At 37.7% G+C, this 21,361-nt stretch overlaps 1 protein-coding gene across 1 annotated transcript; it reads left to right on the forward strand.

Moving 5' to 3' along the window:
* Nucleotides 1-1,035: 1,035 nt before the first annotated feature.
* LOC139711211 (adhesion G-protein coupled receptor D1-like) lies at nucleotides 1,036-20,098 on the forward strand. Its single transcript, XM_071623130.1, has 19 exons — nucleotides 1,036-1,201; nucleotides 1,670-1,936; nucleotides 2,881-2,921; nucleotides 3,357-3,497; nucleotides 4,219-4,266; nucleotides 4,860-4,992; nucleotides 5,571-5,681; nucleotides 6,174-6,246; nucleotides 6,797-6,908; nucleotides 7,865-7,917; nucleotides 9,408-9,528; nucleotides 10,935-11,038; nucleotides 12,016-12,118; nucleotides 12,781-12,931; nucleotides 13,454-13,524; nucleotides 14,340-14,425; nucleotides 16,438-16,600; nucleotides 16,865-16,942; nucleotides 19,994-20,098. The coding sequence occupies exons 1-19, from the start codon at nucleotides 1,036-1,038 to the stop codon at nucleotides 20,096-20,098; spliced, it is 2,127 nt and encodes a 708-aa protein (XP_071479231.1).
* Nucleotides 20,099-21,361: the final 1,263 nt, after the last annotated feature.

A 21,361-nucleotide genomic window follows, 5' to 3' on the forward strand; every position in this document is an offset into this window, starting at 1 on the left:
TTGATTCGGGCTTGGTAGCTGCGGGAATACCAAATGTGGCCATCAACTTCAGCAGTCCTGGCTGGTACTCCTTAGCACTTTGTGGTCCTTATTCATGCCTCGGTGGTGCCTCACTGTCATTCTGGTTCTCCCTACCAGCTTGCCACAAACCACTTACTTCACTCACCATCATGAATGGGGACGCAACCTGCCTCACATTGGTGGATATATCTTACGCTCTAGATTTCGTAGAGTTTCTTAGCTTAATGGAGACATTTTAATACAGTTTGTACAGACTCATACTTATCTGTTATCATCAGTGATATAATTACAATTCCATTATTGTAGGATAACTCTTTTCATTAAAAAGTAAGCTGTATGGACTTGGACAAGTTCTCTCCTTATGTCTACTTTGAAAGCCTTGGTCCATAATCTGCAAGAGAATCGGTAAGGCAAGGACAAATAACAATTTGCCGTTTCATATATCCAGTCACTGATCATAATTGTGTTATAATCAACATAATTTGATTGGAAAGTTACAGATCTTCCATCTTAAGATTACAATTTTGTGGAAATTGTATTTTTAGATAACAATGATAATGACACTGCTGCTGATAACAATGATAATAATGACAATAACAATCATCAATCGATTCAAATTTTACTTCATTTTATTCGACAAAAACATATTCATATCACTTTCTTTGGTAACCGAGAATAAAATTAGCAAAATTATGTTCTGTTAGATAAGCATAGCAATGTAGAGATATAATAATGGTGGAACCATATAGTAATTATACATTGTCATGAAAACTGAAGAAATCAAAGTGAAGTAAACAATACGCAAAGAGCTAAAAATGGAGGGACCCACTAAAAAGAAAGCTTGTAGAATTTGTGCTCCTCTCATGATAATGATATTGATAATATTTGTTCATTATCATATTCATCACTATTATTACTTTTTTTTCAACTTCAAAACAAGTTTTAGACGTCGTTCGGTCGTCACTGGCTCCCTCCCATCCAATTATTACGTCTTTTTTTTTTTTACAGGAGGCAATGACGCGGATGAGACTTGATCCAGATATGAAGAATAGGGATGGAGTGATCAGACTTTTAGGTGGTTCTACGTGTGATGAAACCAATGTTTGTAGTCCTGAGCGTCTCTACCATCGAGACTTCACTGTCACACCCTTTGAGACGGAGTCACAACCTGTCACAGGGTGTACATATAGGGTGTGGAATCATGTGGTTCTCACTTTAACACACGTTCATGATCAGGCTGGTACGTTTCTCCTACTCTTTCGATGTTCTCTCTTTTCTTTTCTTTTTTTTTAGCTTCTTCTCATCTTCAATAACGGTTCAATACCTAAATTCGCTATAATGTTTTGAATTGAATAAATAAATACAGTTGTGAATAAACAAACGAATAAATGAATAGATATACAAATAAATAGTAACTCCACACTTACGGCATGTCATCAGGAAAACACGGAATGAAAAATAAAATCCTACAGACATTTCAAACACAGGTAAACATCTGTCATTAATCTATCTAAGCTTTCATCTGATTCATCGTGTATCATGTAAAGCACATGTGCCATAAGTAGGGCCTACAGCTAGGTCCAATGCAGCATTTTCCCGAGTTGAATTCTGTTTCATTGACCCTTTCCAAATGTGTGTTGTTTACCAGGGTCTCTCATCTCGACGAGATGCAACTTGTACTTAAATGGTGACAACAGCGATCCAGACATTGTTTGTGACGTCACTACGTCATGTCTGACGGCGCCACCCAATGGTTTGCACGTGGTTTCTAAGCTTGAACCGAACACGGGCCTGGACGAAGTGGCGATTTGGGAGAGACCGCTGAACTTGAGAGAGGTCATGACCCTTTACCATCGGCCAACTGATGTACCAGAGACATTCACCAGTCTGCCTCTTCTCGTTCAGCCCTACCAAGGTGAGAGTCGTACACACCAGTCGTTTATCATCCTTACATCTTATTTCATACGTTACTTTCTTCTGTCTTCATTTTTCCTTCGTAGCTACCTCCTTCATCAACTTCCTGAGCGGCATATTCTTCTCTGAAAGCTCTCTGAACCTTTACGTCTTGAAAGACATTATGCCTATATAAGTAAGGGTTTATCGTAATGTAACTTTAGGGTCTTATTTCGCCAAACAACGGTCCTTTCAAGGACGACACACAAATGGTGTTATCGTAAACCTCGCTTTTTCATTTACATCACCATTCAAACTTCCATATATATTAGCATGTTATATTCATATCATAGCATACTGTTATGAATACTTTAATCCATCCATGTCTATGCATGTTTTAATGAGTAATAATCATATCATAAAATGTGATATTTTCTAACGAAGATTTAAGCCAGGATCGACACCATGTTACTTTAATTGTTTAATTCTTTTTGTCTAATTCTTGGAAACTGATACAATACTTTAGAATCTTAAAACCCTCGATGAGTGTGAAGACTGATTTGTGACCATATTATTTTGCTCTGTGTATTTCAAATACAGTCAAGTTTACAATTTGTCTTGATGAACAACGATGATAATAATACATTTTATTTATGTTCTATTTCCGCGACAGAATAATACATTCTGTTCAGAAGATGTGAGAAACAAAGAGATTTTTTCAGAATACCAATATCCATGCAGCCACTAATTCTTGTTGCTTTTGCTCTCACTTATATATCATCCCTCTTACTTTTCTTTCCTCAGTTATAGATGTCTTCCATCGCACATCTCTCAATGAATTCTATTCAATATTTCATTGACTGTTTTGATAGATATCTGTGTTTAACGCAGATTGTAATGTGTGTGTCGACAGATATTCGTTCAATTGTGCACTGTATCGTTGCAATCTCGTTTTCTCACGTATAGTACCCATGGAAGGCTGTCCCTGCACGGAGGTCACTGCACAGGTAAATGTACTCCCTTTAAATCAGGCAAATGGTACAAATTTTATAATGTTTGAAAAGATATGCAGTTAAGAATCAACTTGCCTGATGATTACTTCTTTTATCCAGGTATCTCATACGTCTTTCTTATTTTCAACGTGAGAAACATTGATAACATGTTCAGAGACGTACAACTTGCCATACCACAAAGAAATCGATGTTGACATGCAAAATTATCAGCTGCATGAAAAGTATAGGAATGAGAAATAATGCAAATAACACGTATTTCTGTTAGCTACAGATTTGGTTGTTCTTACGCTTTCATCCGTAGCTACTATCTGTTACATTAATTCCAATAGGTATTCCTCCTCGATGCTCAGTAATTTGTTCAAGCCCTACATGTATTTACCACACGAGTCACGTGTCGTTCTGTATCTCTGACGTTTTGCATCTCTCTAGGTGATTCTCGAGCAGCTAGAAGATGAAGAGACCTTGTCCAACCGAGATGTTCACCATCTCTCCGTTTTCATCTCGAACATTGCCAACAAAACCGACCTCACGTCCGTAAATACAACTGAGGAGAAAGAAACGGCTATCAAGGTTAGACATGATGATCACCTCTCTCTCTCTGACCTCCTTCTGGTACTCTCCTAAAGAGGCTCGCACAGTGCCATGTAGTGGTGATGTGCCAGATTTCGTTCCACTTGTTTACATGTGTATCGTGCTAAGTGTTTTCTCTGCTAAAAAACTTCGCAGAGTAGGAGGGGGCATGATCACTGTGATGCTAGGCCTCTCTAAACCTCTGACTGGTAATCATAAACACAGTATGCTGCGGTAGCATGTTCCACATTCGGATGGGCTGTGAGTTAAAAAAAAAGAAAAAACCTATTCAGGCAGCCGTCAACATGCATATGATAATTATGTTGGCTGATGGTGGGTAAATTCATACATGCGAAGACATTGAGATGACGATGAGAACTGGTGAGGGACATTGATGTTTTTAAACTTGTGATGGATTTTATGCTTGTTGTATCATGATGATGATGATCATGATGATGATGATGAAACAGCATCTATATAGTGCCATTTGTCTGTAGAAACATTCAAATGTCAATGTGCTTTACAGACTATCATTACCCTGAATGTATCCCCCTAATCTTCAAGGAACTGGTTTCAATGTGGGTCTGTGTGATATGTGTTACCCAGTAGCCAACGCAATTATGTGTGTCTACCTGTATTTTGAACTTAAATCAGTACAGTTGTAAAAGGTGTCTGATCCAATGAAGACATGCATGTTACTTCATCAATCTACTTGATACAGAGTACTTTGGACATGGTGTCATCCGTCGCCAACCTCGCAGCCAAGAGGGTGAGGCATGCATTGGTTTAAAACAACAGAGGGCTAAAACATTTGTAAAATGTAAACAAAGTGCAATCAGGTTACGGACGACTTTAGGTGCCTACTATATCGTGATGATGTATGATTAGGTTTTGCATTCGATAACATTTGTAGGTTCTTGTAGACTGCAAATATCCTTCTGCTTGCATTTTTTTTCATTTGTTGTAACGTTTTCGACTTAGGTAATTGACATTCATCCCCCTAAAGCAAACTTTCAGAATAGCCACCTTCGCATTGGTGCCTGGGAAAAATGACACTAACACGTCATGGGGAAAAAAACACGTCGCAGGTACTGATGTATTTTTCACCAAGTACTTTTATCCATTGTTTTGTAACAAATACTTCAGAAGAGTATTTGAGACCAGTCTGGCATAGTTTAGAATACTAAGGATATCACTGTGGCATTGCACATTGACCAAGTGACATGAAAAGAAAACGTTGTGACACTCCTTGTCACAACTGCATGATATTTTGGCAACATCTACCTCTGTGCATGATCTCAACAGTTATAACAAAATTGATCGGGAGGTTTACAGTAATCTTTTGGTCATTTTCCTTGTTAGGCTGAAGTCGAGTCAGATGATGAGGTGGATTTTATTCAGGTTGGAGTAGAGATCTTGGAGTCGGTCGGGTTTCTACAAAGCGCCCTCCTCGATGACGAGTCGATCGAAGGAACGTTCACTGCAGAGTACATTGGTGAGCAACTAAGTGGCAAGCTTACTCTCACAATGGTATCAAACAATCAGATATTGGTGAAAATTCAAACAGATTCCCAGATTGAAACTTTCTGTGACTGATAATCACTTCTCAATCACAACGAAATATCTTGCCCATCAGAATCATAGATGGTTATCATCAGTTGCTTATTATACTTCGTCATGTCGGTAGCTGGAAGAGCCGCTTTTCAGTTTTGTCACCCAGAAGATAAAACATGTGATTCGGAAAATCGCTGCCCCTTCTCTTATCTTAGATTAAAAGAGTAAGGTGTATAAAAAAAGATCATCGTTAGTTCTTTGATAAATTACCATAACTGTTAAAAATCACCAGCAAAATTTATGTGCATGTCTTTCAATTACGACCAGTTTCATTTCACAGTTTCAGCACTCTTACTGTCTGAACGTTTCTGTAAATTGGTTGTAAATAAACCAGTTTTAGTCTTCTGATACTTGAACGTGTCTGTAAATTGGTTGTAAATAAACCAGTTTTAGTCTTTTGTGAATAAACCAGTTTTAGCCTTCTGATACTTAAGTCAATATTCACTCTCACTTTCGTAGAACTTCACGCAGCTTCAACAGACGAAAACAGCGACTTCGTTTATCGATCAAGGACCACTGATACCGAAGGCTCCTCCTTGGTTTCCATCCCATCGGAGAACCTTAAAGAGGGTAACCATGGTTACACAATGCTAATGGCTACTCACAGCGAAACATTAGAAAGTTTGCTTACCAGGCACTCTCTGTTCATTTGCTTTCCTTAAACGTGAAGAAAAGAGACAATCAAGCGTAACTTCTGAAGATTTTTCTGGTTCACAAACCAGAAAAGATGATATACGCCGTAATACGTGTGACCAAACACTAATCGACCTGAACGACTTTTACGAAATGATCTTTAAGTCCTCTTCGGAGGGCTCTCTGTACGAGCTGACTTTACTATAACATAATTATGCATTTCTGATATAGCCACCTGCCAAAGTATACTCTTGATTCGTTTTCAACGGCTTAAACCAGACTACGTCATGAAAGTTATCTAAGGGCAGTGAGCTTGTGAATTTGTGGCTAATATCGTCTATGGTATATCATGTTTCTGTCTTTCGATGTGTCACTTTGGAATAACCATCCGATTTTTCCGCCATTTTGATATTTTTGGTATCGCGACAGGATCACGTATCATCGTTGCGATTTTGAAGGGTGCGGTGGTCTCTATCATACCAAATATCCTGAATATGGATGGGTTAGTATTTTTTCTTGTTTCGAGTCCTTCAAGACTATACCCACTGTAACCAGAGCTTTGACTGTACTTGACGTAGCAGTCTTGATGTTCTATGGGTCTAGTGTCTCGTATAAATTTGAATTACGCTTTCATCAAATACTTCATTTCAAGACAAGCTGCTCATTGTGACCTGATGGCGGTTGGATGGAAAGAAACAGTTCATACACATGGTTGCAAGATGCATAATTACAGCCGATTCTGAATAACTGTTCAATAGCATGATACAGCTGCTGATCTGTTTCTGATAAGAATCTTGCATAGACCAAATTCTTGTGTGGAGTAGGCCTACCATAATGATCTATGTTGATGTAGGACTAACGAACTGCAAGGTGTTGGTCTAGTCATCTTTATGCGTTAATATTCATTTAACAAATCAAAAGACTTGTTTAACACAAATCGGCAGCAATAAGCAGAACTACTTACAGTAAACATGGTAAACCTAAGTCCAAGTCGCTAATGTCAATAAGAGTTTGACTCGAATTTCTCTCTTTTTTTTTTTTTTTTTTTGCAGAGAAATTACGGATGTGAACATCTCCTCCTCTATTCTTAGCGTTGAGTCCAAGGGAATTAACACGGCATTCCTGAAAGAGAATATAACGTTTACACTCCAGCACAGCGCAAAAGTAAGACATCATTTGTCTTGACACAATTTGTCTACATCATTCTATTTTCTGGTGTATGAATTATGAAGAAAGTCATGATGCGTAGGTCATGAATGCAGGTAGCACTTTTCCACTAAATGTTGGGAAAAGAATTTAAGAAAAGACTGGGTTATCTTCCGAGATGAGTATTTTTTATTCTTTTTGAGGTGTTTTGCTAAGTATGTTTACGTATGCTGTAATATCTATTTATTAATTTAGAATATAATGAGGTAATTTGCTTGTGAATAATCACATTGCGATTGTATATTTGTGTACTAAGCGTATGTTGACGTGTCAGTCTGTATGTGCAGGTGTAAACATGCAGAGCTGTTGCTGTTGTTGTGGTTATTGTTGTTTAAGATCATTCTAGAAGTATCCATGTGATTAATGTCAGCATCTAAACCGTTATTTCCTCTGTGGATGATTTTTAACGGTTTTAATGTTTTGAGTTATGTATAATAATGTTATTGCAATTATTTTTTATCTTCGGGATACAAGTTTGCAAGTTTTAGCAAATAAAGCATTCTTATACCAGTAATATATGAGTATATAGAACGATGCAGGTTATGGGTATCATGTAGTAGAGTAGTAATGAGTAGTAATGTTTCTATATTATAACAAGGGGTCTTACCAATAAGTGCCTCGTGTAATACAATGAGCAAGATCTTAAATGATATTCATTGGGGAATTGGAAGTCATTTTAACTCTCTCAGGAGAGGAGTGATCCTAGAGAATCTGAATTATATATATCATACATATATATATATATATATATATATATATATACAATTTATATATACTATATATCAGCCAGATGTGAACCTCCTGGTTCTTATCTTATTCTCTCATCTGGCTGATGCAGACATACAAAGTGTGATACTATAATAACTGGATTAATTTCTTAGACCATACTACACTGTGTTTTATGTATTTGGCAGGTGACTAAACCAGAGAACGGTGATTTTACCTGTTCCTACTACATACCATCTCGGTAAGAGTCGAGTCAAGCTTTCATTCGATTCCAAAACTGTCTGGCTTCAACATATTGATACCTTTATCGATTTTATTTTTGTTAAATTCACTCGAATCTTTATTGTTAAATCTTAGAACATTTTTAACATCACCCCATCACCCCAATGGTGGAGACGTGTGACTTTCAACCTATTATATGTATAACATATATTTCCTGAAGTACAATATTCTACTCAGTGCTCAAGATTGCTTTGATAAAATTGGGGTAGAATTATCACATTCGGACATAAGATAAGAAAGTAATGGAATTTCAAAGTCTCACATGTCTTTGCTGAATACAGGAAAACTGGAAGAGGCAATGATGTTTATGTTTATTTTGTTTGTTATAATTGCTGGATTTTTACACACACACACACACACACACACACACACATTCTGGGTAGCATGATACTTCATTACATTTCATTGGTTATATGACCGAGTACAATGTATTAAAAGAACCAATATTATTACAATAAACCATAATAGTTCTTGCCGGGTGTGATTGGTCTCGTGGAATTAATAGTTACATAATACAGGGGACCGCCAACTTAAGCAGTTCCTTGATTTCGATATAGCGAACTCGGGAAAAACAAAATGTATGAGTTTTTAGTTAATACAGTGATGTCATCACTTCCAAAAAACTTCCTTGCTTTGTACACACACACACACACACACACACACACACACATACAAATAAAATTAAGTTCAAAATTTGGGGCAATGATCCAGCACCTTTAATCTCTTTCCCTCCTAAAAGTTATCGTTGTTATATACAAAACAACATGCGAACTCATATCCCACTGGTTGTCGTGACAAAAAAGAAGTCGAGTGGAAACCTCTGTACTATTTCAAATGAAACCTTTGAACTATCATCAATTCTTTCCATTGTGCGGTGAATGCATGAGAAACTTTAAGATATTGTCTCTCTTTTTTCGCCCAGCTATAGTTGGATTGACCCTGGTTTCCATGACGACCCTCTACTCGCTTTGCTTTGACTAACTAACCTTATAACCTTGGCAAGAGGGTTTTACATAATAGGCTACAAATAAACTTACATTTCGTGCTTGGGATTGGATTAACGAGGAGATATTACTTTTATCGCAAGTCATACTTTAACATGCTAAATCAATGTAGAATTTGTCATTGTTTTGTTAGCGGCTGGTATAAGAGATTTCGAAGAAGTCCTCGGTGCTAACGAACGGTGTGTCTCAATCCAAATTGTAAGTCAAGACGTCCAGTGTTTCTTTTCAACTTTAGTGTGTTTGTAGATTGTCAACTAGGTGCGGAATACCAGTGAATTGTGATGTAGAAGTGTTTCCCTGATGGGGGAGCATCTCACTGAAGATGATGAATGAATTAGAATCATTGAAACAGGGAATGGAATGGACATGACTGTCATCACTGTTTTTATTTCACAAAGTAGGCAGACATAACCCAACGCTTGAGTCTAATCTTTCTCCGGATCAGGGAGGAATTCTCTACCGAAGGGTGTACGCGGATCATGGCATCAAGCGACGACCAGCAGAGTTTTTGTTCTTGCAATCACATGACAAGTTTCGCCATTTTGATGACAGTCACAGACCTTTCGGTGAGTAAGTTAAGCCTAAATAGCTTGGCCATGACCTGGGTCTTTGGGAAGGGCCGCAAAACGGTAATTACTCCTTTTGCTGAAAGGACATTTGAGGGTGAGAAAAAGTAGGGCCAAATCGGTTTTGAAATTAATATGTATTACATAAAATGATATCTTATGGTAAGCACAGTGTATCTGATATCTGATATCCGATATCTATTAAGTGTCTCTTTAGAGCGTCAGTTGCTTCACAGTTACGTTTCGAGGATTTCTGTTAATTTAAAGGCATGGTACAGTATTAATGGAGATCAGAATTGGGCTTTTAAGTTTTTGCGAGCTACCAAGACAACACTTATGAAATAGTACAGAGCATACCATTTTAAGAAGAATTCAAAGTTTACTTGATGAAAATCGGGTTTGGAATGCCTGAAACATCCAAAAACAAAGTAAAACAAAGCGATCGTAAGAAATTGTGGGTCCCAAAACCAATTTTCAAAACCAATATTCATCAAATAAACATTGAATTCCTCATTGAATTACATGCTCTTTCATATTTCATAAGAAGTTTCTCATTATCTCACCAGAAAATGTTGGGAACTTGAAATTAGGTCTCAATCAAAACTATATACGATCCCTTTTACTTTTTTCAACACAAGACCATAAAGTAGTATAGACCCTGCAGTTGTATCTTAGCTTAACCAGTAGTTTTGTCAAAAACCAAGCCACCTTCCCCGACCCCCTAGATAAATAAGAATTTGTTGCCCTTCAAACTATTCCTATAATTGATATACAACTGTAGTTCGAAGAGGTCCCATCCATTTAAAGCTTGGTCCCTCACGATGGTGGTCTCCTGTATTCAATTACCTCTGTTATTCATTGAAAAAGGTACTATATATCTTATTGCATTTTTTACTGCTCAATATTATTGCTTATGTGTATCTTTTGTGTAACGTTATATTACCGTTTCAAATTACTACAATTGTTATTCTTTGTCTTTGTGCTTTTGAAATATATACATTGTATTCAATTTGTATTTGATTTAATGAGGAAATAAATCAAATGAAATCTAGCTTGATTCGGATACCGCATTCCTATCATTGATAATAGATTATTTCGTATGTGCGATTTGACTCTCACACATGGCAGACACTAAAGTGCTTTCTATATGGCATTGGTGGAAAGTAATTTAGACTGCCTATTGGATTATTCCCCATAGATGTGACGTTAAATGTGAAAAGATAAAATCAATTAAACATTAAACATGTGCCTTTGAGGTTGATAGGTTAAGTACATCTCCCTCTATCTTTTAGAATGGTAGTTTGTTACAGGAGTGCACTCACGTTTCAAAATGTAACGTTGAGTAATCACTCTGTAACTTACTGTTCTCTACGTCACCCTTGGCCTTTCACGTGTATCCCCCACAGCTGTCCCGAAGCAACGAGTTCGCACTGACAGCTATCACCTATACTGGCTGTGGAATATCCATCCTGGCTCTAATCTTTTCACTTATTGTTCTTGGCGTGTCCCGGTAAGTCAGATCTTGTCTCAGTCGCAATGACATTGGGATGTGATTTAACATATTGTTTGGGGGAAAATCGGAGTTTAGGAAAATTTCATGAGGAACGATTTATACTCCAACGAGAAAACTATTAATATCAAAGAAGCTGTTCATTGAATTCTGAGCAGTATTGGCGTGTTCTGTCACCAAGATATGGGTCATTTTAAGTAGTCGTGTGCAGTTTTTCACCAAATAACAATAACAATAACAATAATTTCTTGAAGTTCTTTATTTCCTCCATCGTCGAATATGTGCACTGTGAGGAGTGTCAAAAGCTTTCAAAATGGATGATGATAATCATCATTATAAAAAGTTCAAGTTAGGTGATATTTCATGCACAAACAAACCGCAGAGAAACGTCAGATCTTGTGCTCTTTGAACATTTTGAGCTTCGCGATATATTAAAGGGATGGTATAGATTTCGATGAAATAGAGATTCAGGTTTTAACTTTTGCGAGATAACAAGAAATCTTTACAGAAGTTTAAAGCAGTGTCAAACAGCATACAATTCAGTAAGAGGAATTCAAAGTTAATTTGATGAAAATTGGTTTTGAATTTGCTAAAATACCCCAAAACAAAGAGGTTTTAATAAAATCTTTTATCAAGACCTCCTTTTTTTACTTTGTTTTTGATGTCTTAGCCATTTCAAAACTGATTTTCACCAAATAAACTTTGAATTCACCTGAGAGAATTTTATGCTCATTGATATTTCATAGGGTTTTTAATTCTCTCGCAAAGTGTTAAAACCTGAATTTTCCATCTCAACCAAAACTATACCATCCCTTAAGGCTTGCATGTCCAACTTTATACAATCGAAGTTAACATGGAACTGTCTTCTTACTTCAAATAATGAAGCATTTAAAAGTAATTTGTGTAGTCACACGTATGGATGACACACAGCTTACACCGATATGATGAAATCGAGTTACACCGTTGTCATTTTTCAGAGTAAGGACACCGCGGGTGAAGATTTTAGCAAACCAGTGCATCGCCATACTACTAGCACAGAGCCTTTTCGTCACAGCCGTTGAGACCGCCGCAGTAAACAGGGCAGGTTTCCTCTTATCATTTTTAATGTAATACGAATTATGCTTTGATTTCATCGTCTTGGTCTTCAAGTTATACATGAGGGACAGTGATGTGCTTAAACGAATTAAAAGCAATCAAATTTTGAGATTAACGAGCCATGTATTAATTCCTTACATTAAATGTTATATGATATTTGATGGAACAACAGTTTACTCAAAATTGCCTAACTTTCAACGCGCAATTTTTACTAGGAGTGTGTTGTCGTTGCAGGACACGAACAATTTCCCATCTCGTGACAAACTTAGTATGCGATACTTGGACCCTTTATGTACTGCTTTATATTGTCAGATATTTTGCACCGAATAAGCGCAATTGTTCATGATACTATGTTCGACACATTGTTGGCATGATTACACCATTTCAAGGGAACAGAGAGTTAAAGAAAGACACTAGCTCCAAAATGATGTGTCCATCTGCAGCCCCTCATCTTCCTGACACGCTGTATTGAATGTAATTTTAATAACACGACATGACTAACACGCTCTATTGAATGTGATTTAACACGACATGACTAACACGCTGTTTTGAATTTGATTCAACACGACATGACTAACATGCTGTATTGAATGTGATTTAACACGACATAACTAACATGTTGTGTTGAATGTGATTTAACACGACAGATCGCTTGTACGGCTGTGGCCACCTTTCTTCACGTTCTCTTCCTCGCGGTACTCTTCTGGATGTTAAATCAAGGAATTTATATTTTCGTCAAGACTAGGATGATGATCAGGGGAGGTGTTCCAATCCGATATTTCGTCGCGCTCGGATGGGGTAAGTCTTCGCCAATTTAATCTTCAATATTCGCACTCAAAGATTATGGGATGCCCACAAGCAAGCAGAATTCATATAGCGACATTTGATGATACGGTATCCTTGTTCTATCAAAATTAAAAACTCCGAAATTCAACGTGCTATCAAATTTGCTGCAGACAGAAGATGCATAACGACTAAATGATGATAGCCACGTTACATTTTTTAAAGTGTTTAGGTGAGGCAGAACGGTAGTTTCTCCTCAATACGCCTAGATATGTGAATAATCTAGATCTGTAAATGATAATAATAAGGAATTTCTCTAAGTTTTATCTTCGTGTAAACCTGTCGGAGTTGTTCTATTTGTCCTCACTTTTGATTTTTCCCCTGTAAACCATGTTCGTATTTTATCTTTAAAAATCGTATGAGTATAGCAGCGGGTAGTTGTTTCTTGTCTATACTTGTACAAAGGTCACTTGTACAGGCTCTACAGTATATACTTAACACCCCTTTTCCGTTTTGTCCGTCTTTCCAACATTCAAGGCGGACCGATTCTCATCGTGGCGGTGACTGCAGGCATTGATAACACTCTCTATGGCATGGATAAAGTGTACGTACGCTCCCTGAATTTTGTATCACCTCGAAGTGATAACGTGCTGTTGGCTGAACCATGGCAATACGAATCAGTGAATTCCATTTTATGACAGCAGAGCTCAACACCGCATATGAAAGTATGCAGAACAGACCGTTTCTGTAATGTATTACAATTTATGGATTTTTATTTTCCTACAGCCTCCTGAAGAAGCCCTTCATTTACTGTATCTGTTCTATCCCATTACGTTCCTTACTCAGGAATTCACTTTGTTGTTGCTGAATATAGGGCAAGTCTCCGGTAAGCTTTGTGGTTGTCAAGGGTAACTTTTGCTGGCAAAGCATGCATGAAATTTGATATATTAAAGAGTGTTATTTCCCTGGTAAGTTTCAGCTAACTTTCTTTCTCCTGAGAAATTGCCTGTTGAAGTGTTACCTCATGCACTTCAGTCCTGCTAGGAAATACTTAGGTCTGTTAAACTAATGGAGTGACATGATAAATTTAGCCAACAGAAAGCTCGGGATACACTATCAGTATTCTGATCACTATTGTTGTAGAGAAGCAGAACACGGAATGATATATGGATTTCTGTCTTGTGTGTGGGTGTGTGCAGACCCTTTGTGCATTTCATATGCTGTATGAGTGTATCTTTCATGTAAACCCTACATTTGTATATCTTCCGGGAATAAGCGAATTGAAAGCATGAATATCTCGTCAAACACATGAGTGTGTATGTATCTAATGCTGATGTGTTAGCTTTTGACCAGCTAATATTTTGGTTCACATACTGATTCTCATTTCTTTTCTTTCTTTTTTTTTTCATGTGTTCTGTGCTAGATCAATGTAGTCGTGATGTGTTTGACGATGCAGGCCATGAGATCTGTGAAAAGTTTCCAGAAAAAGACCGATCGTGAGAAAACCAAGTAAGTAGCAAATGGGCCTAAAGCCATGTAATTATATAGCAAGTGGATGCAAAACCATGTGGACATTTCTTAATGTCGTATCTTTAAAAACATCATTTCCAAGCCCGGTTGCCTCAAAGAATCATTCATAGGAACATCAAGCCGTGCAAAACAGAAATGTTTCCTCATGTAATTCTATTCAAACATGTCGTGGTAAATGAAGGGATGTATGTATAAACTTTGTTGTTGATTTTGCAACAGCCTGAACGAGATTCCAACAGACCGATATGTTATAAGAAAACAACCTAAAATAGTAGGCCTACTTTTGTTTTAACCAATGCTTGGTGCTTGGAGAGGTGGCATTGTTTGGCATCTTGGCCATCTACACTGTGAAGCTGGTACTCGTCTTCTAACGATCGACGCTGATGATATTCACCATGGAAACTCATAACAAACCGTACTTTGTTCTGATAACAGTGACGGCTGGAAGAACATGGTTAGTCACTAGAAGAATGACGTACTCCATGGTTCTGTTCTCTCTGTTGTCTCCTTTTTAATAGAATGCAGTTTTCCCTGCTACAGTCTGAGAGAAGTTTGGCTATTTAGGTTTTAGTTATCATGGAAAATAGAACAAAGTTGGAGGACATTACACACAAAAAAAATAAATAAAATAAACCAGGACAAATCACATTCTCGCACTACGTACAGAAATGGCGCCTCGAGTATAAACTGCAGCCTTTCGTCGTCAACGACAGAAGTGCGCCATGAACTATTAACTTTCTCATAGATGGCAGGAATCTGACTTTGGAACCAATACCATCATACCTTGAAGTGAAGCTAGATAAATCACTTACCAGGAACACTACCTCAGAGGCCTCAGAGACAGTTGGGACGCTAGCCCAGGTCGAAATTCCCATAGAAACCAGTAGAAACCAGTAAAGGCATTTTACTGGTTGCTGCTGGCTTTTAAGATATCAGTGGTTTCTAATGGGAATTTCCCAAAGGTTCCAGCAAGATTCCCATAGAGACCGTTAGACCCAACTGGTCAGAAGACCAGAAGAAGCCAATAAAAAACCAGTAGAGTCTACTGGTTTACAACAATAATATTGAACTTCAAAGTTAGACCAGTAATAATCAACAGATAACAGATGCCCGTACAGCGCTAACCCCGTACCCTCACCAGCACGAACTTGGGGAGCCCGAATCTCTACCTTGAGCATATCTGCAGGGGCTCAAATCTGTGTCTCTGCGTGATATTGTGTACCTGTTTGGTGTAGAAGATCCCACACACACCATATGTAGAAGAGCCTGGACAACGTGCTATGCACATCAGTAACTGATTGTCCCCGTGCAACTCCCCCTTCCCGTCTTGTAGCACGAATACTCCCAGCCACATTAAGGTTCCATGCCTGCTCCTTGGCTCTAACCCACCTCGCCCTGGATTCACACTACCTGCTTCAATAGGTAGTCGACCACCAAACAACTGAAGCTACCAAAAGTCTCGTCAACCTTTCTCAAGACAGAGGCAGTCACTATACTCCTTGCCATTGAAGCAAGCTACCGTTTAGTGAACAACTGGTGAGAGCAGTGAAACCTTGTCTGAAATCTGGCATCACCAAGCAACCCATGCAACCCCTTAGTAGTCAACTGCTTCACTATGTCTGTGTCACACCCAATCGCTTTCGCAGTGAAGTAGGACGTTTCAAGGGCAACCTTGTAGAATTATCAAAACCTGACGTCAGGCCTCTCTAATGAAAAATGCCACGCTATCGAGCAAAATGCTGATGAGTACATCATCAGGCACTGGGCCTTCTCCATCTAGCTGCATTGGACAATCCAGTCATTGCGTAACTTTGCAATAATGACCCCCTCCCTTCTTTCGTTCAAAGCATATGCAAGTAGAAGGTGACATTAAATGTATGCCTGCTTTAATTTTTACTGATGTAGATAAGCCCTAAACTTTGAAGGAAGTTTTTCACCAAGGACTTCAGCTTAGTGGTGTGTAACTCTGTTCTCTTCATTGTGTCCACTAGGTCAACTCTGAAAGCAATGGCCGTGCTGCTGCCCATCCTTGGGGCTACCTGGATCACTGGAGTGCTGGTCAGTCTCCATGTCATCTTTGTCTACCTGTTCTCCATTCTCAACGCCTTCCAAGGCTTTTTTCTCTTCATCATGCAGATTTACAGCAATGAGGAGGTAAAAGAACTTATCAGCAATGCTGAGTCATTACTCTTCGTGAATAGATGCAGTAACTTTATTGTAATTTGAATATGATACGTAATTAATAAATCCTGCTGTAGCTCTTCTAACAGAAACTACTGTCAACTCCCGATTAATTCTAGGAACTTAGTGTCAGATGCTTCTAAATTGGTTTCTCAAACTCTAATACATTTTTCACTTCCCTCAAACAAGACTCGTGTCTAACGTCTATAAAATCGCATTCCGCTCTCAATATCACAGGTTCGGTCTGCTCTGCGCTTGCGCAAAAGCCGCATCCTACCCTTCAACACCACGTCTACTGCAGAGCGAAGCGGCGTGGTAAGCTTTCCATTGCTTCTTTTCATTATTCAATTTTACACTCCCAGATTTCTTACTGGTGAGCAATGTACTCAAAGCGACTTAGAAGGCGAGGGAAAACTTGTAAACTCTTCACTGCCAATTGTGCAGGAACCTACAAGCATGTAACTGTTTTCGTCGGTTGCTGTCGTGTCGTCACTTTTATCTTTTTAAACATCATTTAAGATATGATTAAGATACGAATAAGACATGACTACTAATGTGACTAACGAACCTTTAAGCAAAATTCGTGAATATAAAGAAATATTCAGTTGTGGTCTTTAGGTCTGATCATTTCAAACTATATTTCCAAAGATAAAAAGATGCAAATTGTAGACACAGAGAGAAGCTCAAATAAAAGGACAATAAACCAAAAGAGAGAAGAGTAGAAAGATGACGAGAACCCCAAGAGAAGAAATACAAAATAAAGCCTATTATGTAGTAAACATATGCTGACGTCCATGTCTGAATAGTATGACAGAGTTTACTTGGAAGTTTGTCGTGAATGAATTATACTATCGAATGTCTCGTATCACAGGGTACTACCTCTGATGGTGCTGGGAACGAAATAACACGCTCAACTAACAACACTACACGAACGGGTTAGTACTTTCTTTTAATTTGATATTGTCATGAACCTTTTATTGGGCAGCCTGAATATTATGCTGATTTTTAGTCAAAATGTCATTTCAATGCTTAACATGAGGCGTAATTCATTCAGATACTTATTGTTTGGGGGCGTTACAGCAAATTTGCAGGCTAGAGAATAGGTTTATATTCACTTCAGCCATTTTACGCTACATGATGATGTTAGTCACAGTTCTTCACACCTACAAATCAGTGGCAGGCTTAAATCCCTATTTTCGTATGGTTCCAGCGATTACTTGGCTTGGGGCTTAAAACATGTTTGGAAGATTAAGAAGACACTCAAAAGCTCCAAACGAATTTCAAGTTACACATTCAAACTTACTAGATGTTGCGTTTGCTGAATGCTAAATTCATGAGAATATCCCACATTTTTCATCACACATATTTGGCGACCAACTTGGGGTTAATTTCACTCGATCAAATACCGTAAATTGGAATATAATGTGTACAAGGGGTGTAAATCAAACAATACATCTTCTTCGCTGTATGCTTCGACGTATAGGACCTTTCTATCACAATTTAGAGACATTGAGAAACATTATTACCACCTCGTATGTAATGAAGCATGAATATGGAGCTAAGAAAAACAAACAGACAAAATCAAACATGATTGTTTATCAAAGTCATGATAATTCTGGTGGGGATTCTACGGTTTCTATTCTCATAACGAGTAGACATCAGTGTGAGTGAAATCCGACCAGTATCAAGCCTGACGTTATCCGAGCAGAGAAAAGCTGATATGATTCCAGCTGATGATCGTAAGATGCTATCCTCCACCAAGGACCAAGTGGTGATGACGTCAGTTTCAACTATCAGCAAAGAGAGTGAAAAGATTTCGAATAATCTCCATCAAAGAAGCCGGGTTGACATTGATATTTGTAACAATACTGTGAACTCTAAATCATCGATAAAAGACACTCCAACATTATGTGAATCAGAGGACAAAGAGCGCTCTTCCGAACCTTCAACTATCAAGTTATCGCGACTTCCTACGAGCGATGAGAAAAAGAGACATTCAAAGCGAGACAGCGTCGGGCAAGAAACCACTACAGGAAAGATGTCCACGCGAGCGAATGGTAATAAGGATGAAACCAATAGAAAGCGCTCTAGAGGTAGTTTCTCGGGCTTTTGTGTGCAATGAAACATAATATAGCAGGTTTGCTGTGTGTGTCTTCTTTGCGTGATATTGCGCTAGCTTCACCTGTGTGATCGAGATAAAGTATTGTGTTTTTTGACCGCGTTGCTATCTCTTTGTTATTGCATACGGTCACATTTTCCCCCATTAAAAACAACTATTTGAGAGTCATTCTCTTTCGTTTGCTTGTCTATTCTAATTCTTCTTTTTTTTTTCAATGTAACCATCTAGTTGGATGTCATAAAATGAAGGAAAGTGTTAAATGACCTATTACTTTCCACTGGGTTATAATCTACCTCAAAGATTTGATTAGAAAGAAATGAAATCAAAGAAAGGGAAAATGTTGAAGCGTTTGCATGCTGCATTGATCATTCTAGCTGTCTTATTGTAGCTTTCCTAAAAACTCGCAATAACATGAGAATCCATGTGTCTGTGCTGTGGTTGATGGTTGACGGATGAAGTCTTTCTGTCATTGCAATTTAGAGCTTAGAAGGTCACTATTTGCGTTGCAGAGCTTCTTCATACATGGCTGTAATCTTTGCTCATTAGTTCTTTGCAGCTGTTGGTTTCCGTTAGTAAACCAAAACGAGCGAACCTTGAAGGAACATATATCTATATCATTATCATGATTATGATTATGATCATCGTATGAGTGAATGATATAGCAGACATTATATCACGCTGTCCAAAAGATCTCTGCAATTCTTCTCCGTAGTCTTCCCATCAGCTAGCCGTGGCTTTGATATGGTTCCCGCATTTTTTTTTTTTTTTGGAAAAGACGAAAACTCATATTTCACTTTCATTCATTTTGATTTTTAATGCATTTTCATTATTTTTTCATGCCCCCTACAGTCTTTATTTTTTGTGCATGTGTGTGAGTTCGTGTCTTTGAATAGTAAGTAAGAGAGTCATTAAAATAGATGGAGAACAAGACTAGAACAAAGGCCTTGGACAGAATTATGATTTAACTGTAACTGTTTACTGTGAGAAACATTCTGGAGCTCTTTATTGACGTCTTATGTTGTTGATGTTTACATCAAAGTGCCGTCAGCCCCCAAACGATAAAAATAAAGAATATTTCATGTCTGTCGAATGATTATTTCACTTTTGTCGTCTTTTTTTCAATTTCTTTTAATTACTTTACGTTGTTAGATCAGTAAGCAGATAAAGATTAGGTTGGTGGATTTTGTGAAAAATGAAAGTAGTAGTTTTGAAGTATAAAATGTTTTGCATTATTCGCTGAATTCAAGCTTATCAATAAGAATGTCAACTATCAGACCATTGTCAGGCAGACTGGAAGAGGTAACACAGTGCACACTGCAAAGTGTGGGTCATGTGGTATCAATGTACCCTGATGTATGTCTTTATGTTTGCAGATACTTAGTAAGTGCTCATGTATTAATGCGGTTACAAATGTGTTTGTATAACTTTTTCTTCTATATGTTTGTGTGCTGACATACGTGACATCTATGTATCTACGAATAATGTGTTTGCAGACCTGTGTGGGTATTACTTTATTCTCTAAGTATCCATTTCTATGGCGGAGAACTGGCGGGAAGGAAAATTGAAGTACATGCCATTGATACAGAGTGTGATATTGTACTGAGGAACTTAAAACTTCATGACACTGAGCTTATACAGTATGTTTCGTGTTCCTAATAGGAAAGATTGTCTGGTAATATCATCAGTTCGTTGAAACTGCTTATTTTCGAATCGAATTTACCGTGGTGCAATCATTTTGGCAGTATCGCCGTCAAAACCGGAAAAAAACGTCGCACAACTTTTCACGCACGGTGTGGATAGCTATACACAACATAATCTGTTCTGCCGACACTTGCTCCGAAAACCACAAGGATTTTGAGATAAAATTTGTACGAGACATTTGCTCTGCGAACACTTGCTCCGCGCTCAATCGCAACTGTAATAATTTCTCCACCGACATTTACTCTGTTGATATTTGCGCTATAACAAATATACACATAATTGCGAAATCTTTTTGCTCAATTTTTTTTCTGTTTCTTCCTTGAATCAATATTTTAAAAGTGTTGCAGTTGCCTATGGGATACGATCGACTCAGTAAACATCAGTTCATTTAAATATCTTACTGGTTTTATAGTATCCCAATACCCTGATAAATAGTTGCTGTTTCAATAGGTCAAGGGCGCGATACTTTTGCTAATTATGTTAAGCTTGATCCCGAACAAGAAAAAAGTACCAAGAAAAATACTTTGTGATAAGCCTTTCAAATATCATTTACCGCAAAAAGTGATATACCTGAATGGCATATCTAAATACCATGGTTAGATGACCACCGTAATCTAACTGCCGTTAATAAGACTATATTAACGATTTAAATTTATCTAAAACACTCATCTATGGTTGTTCTTCATGAGTTCTAGTATTTACTTAATTTAGTTTTGCAGAGCTTATTACATTTCAAAGAACATTGTTTTCACTCACTTTCAAATTCTTAAAGATATTGTAATAGTTCGGGTATAAATGATAATAATTGATATGATTTTCTACATGTTCATATCTACTATAGATAGGCAGTGGAAATTTCCCCACACCCCTCCCCCCCCCCCCAATTTTTTCAATCATTATAATATTATGTCACA

The sequence above is a fragment of the Diadema antillarum genome, unplaced genomic scaffold (genome assembly GCF_040938485.1).
Source record: "Diadema antillarum isolate AM-2024a unplaced genomic scaffold, OU_Dant_1.0 seq00001626_RagTag, whole genome shotgun sequence".
NCBI lineage: Eukaryota > Metazoa > Echinodermata > Echinoidea > Diadematoida > Diadematidae > Diadema > Diadema antillarum.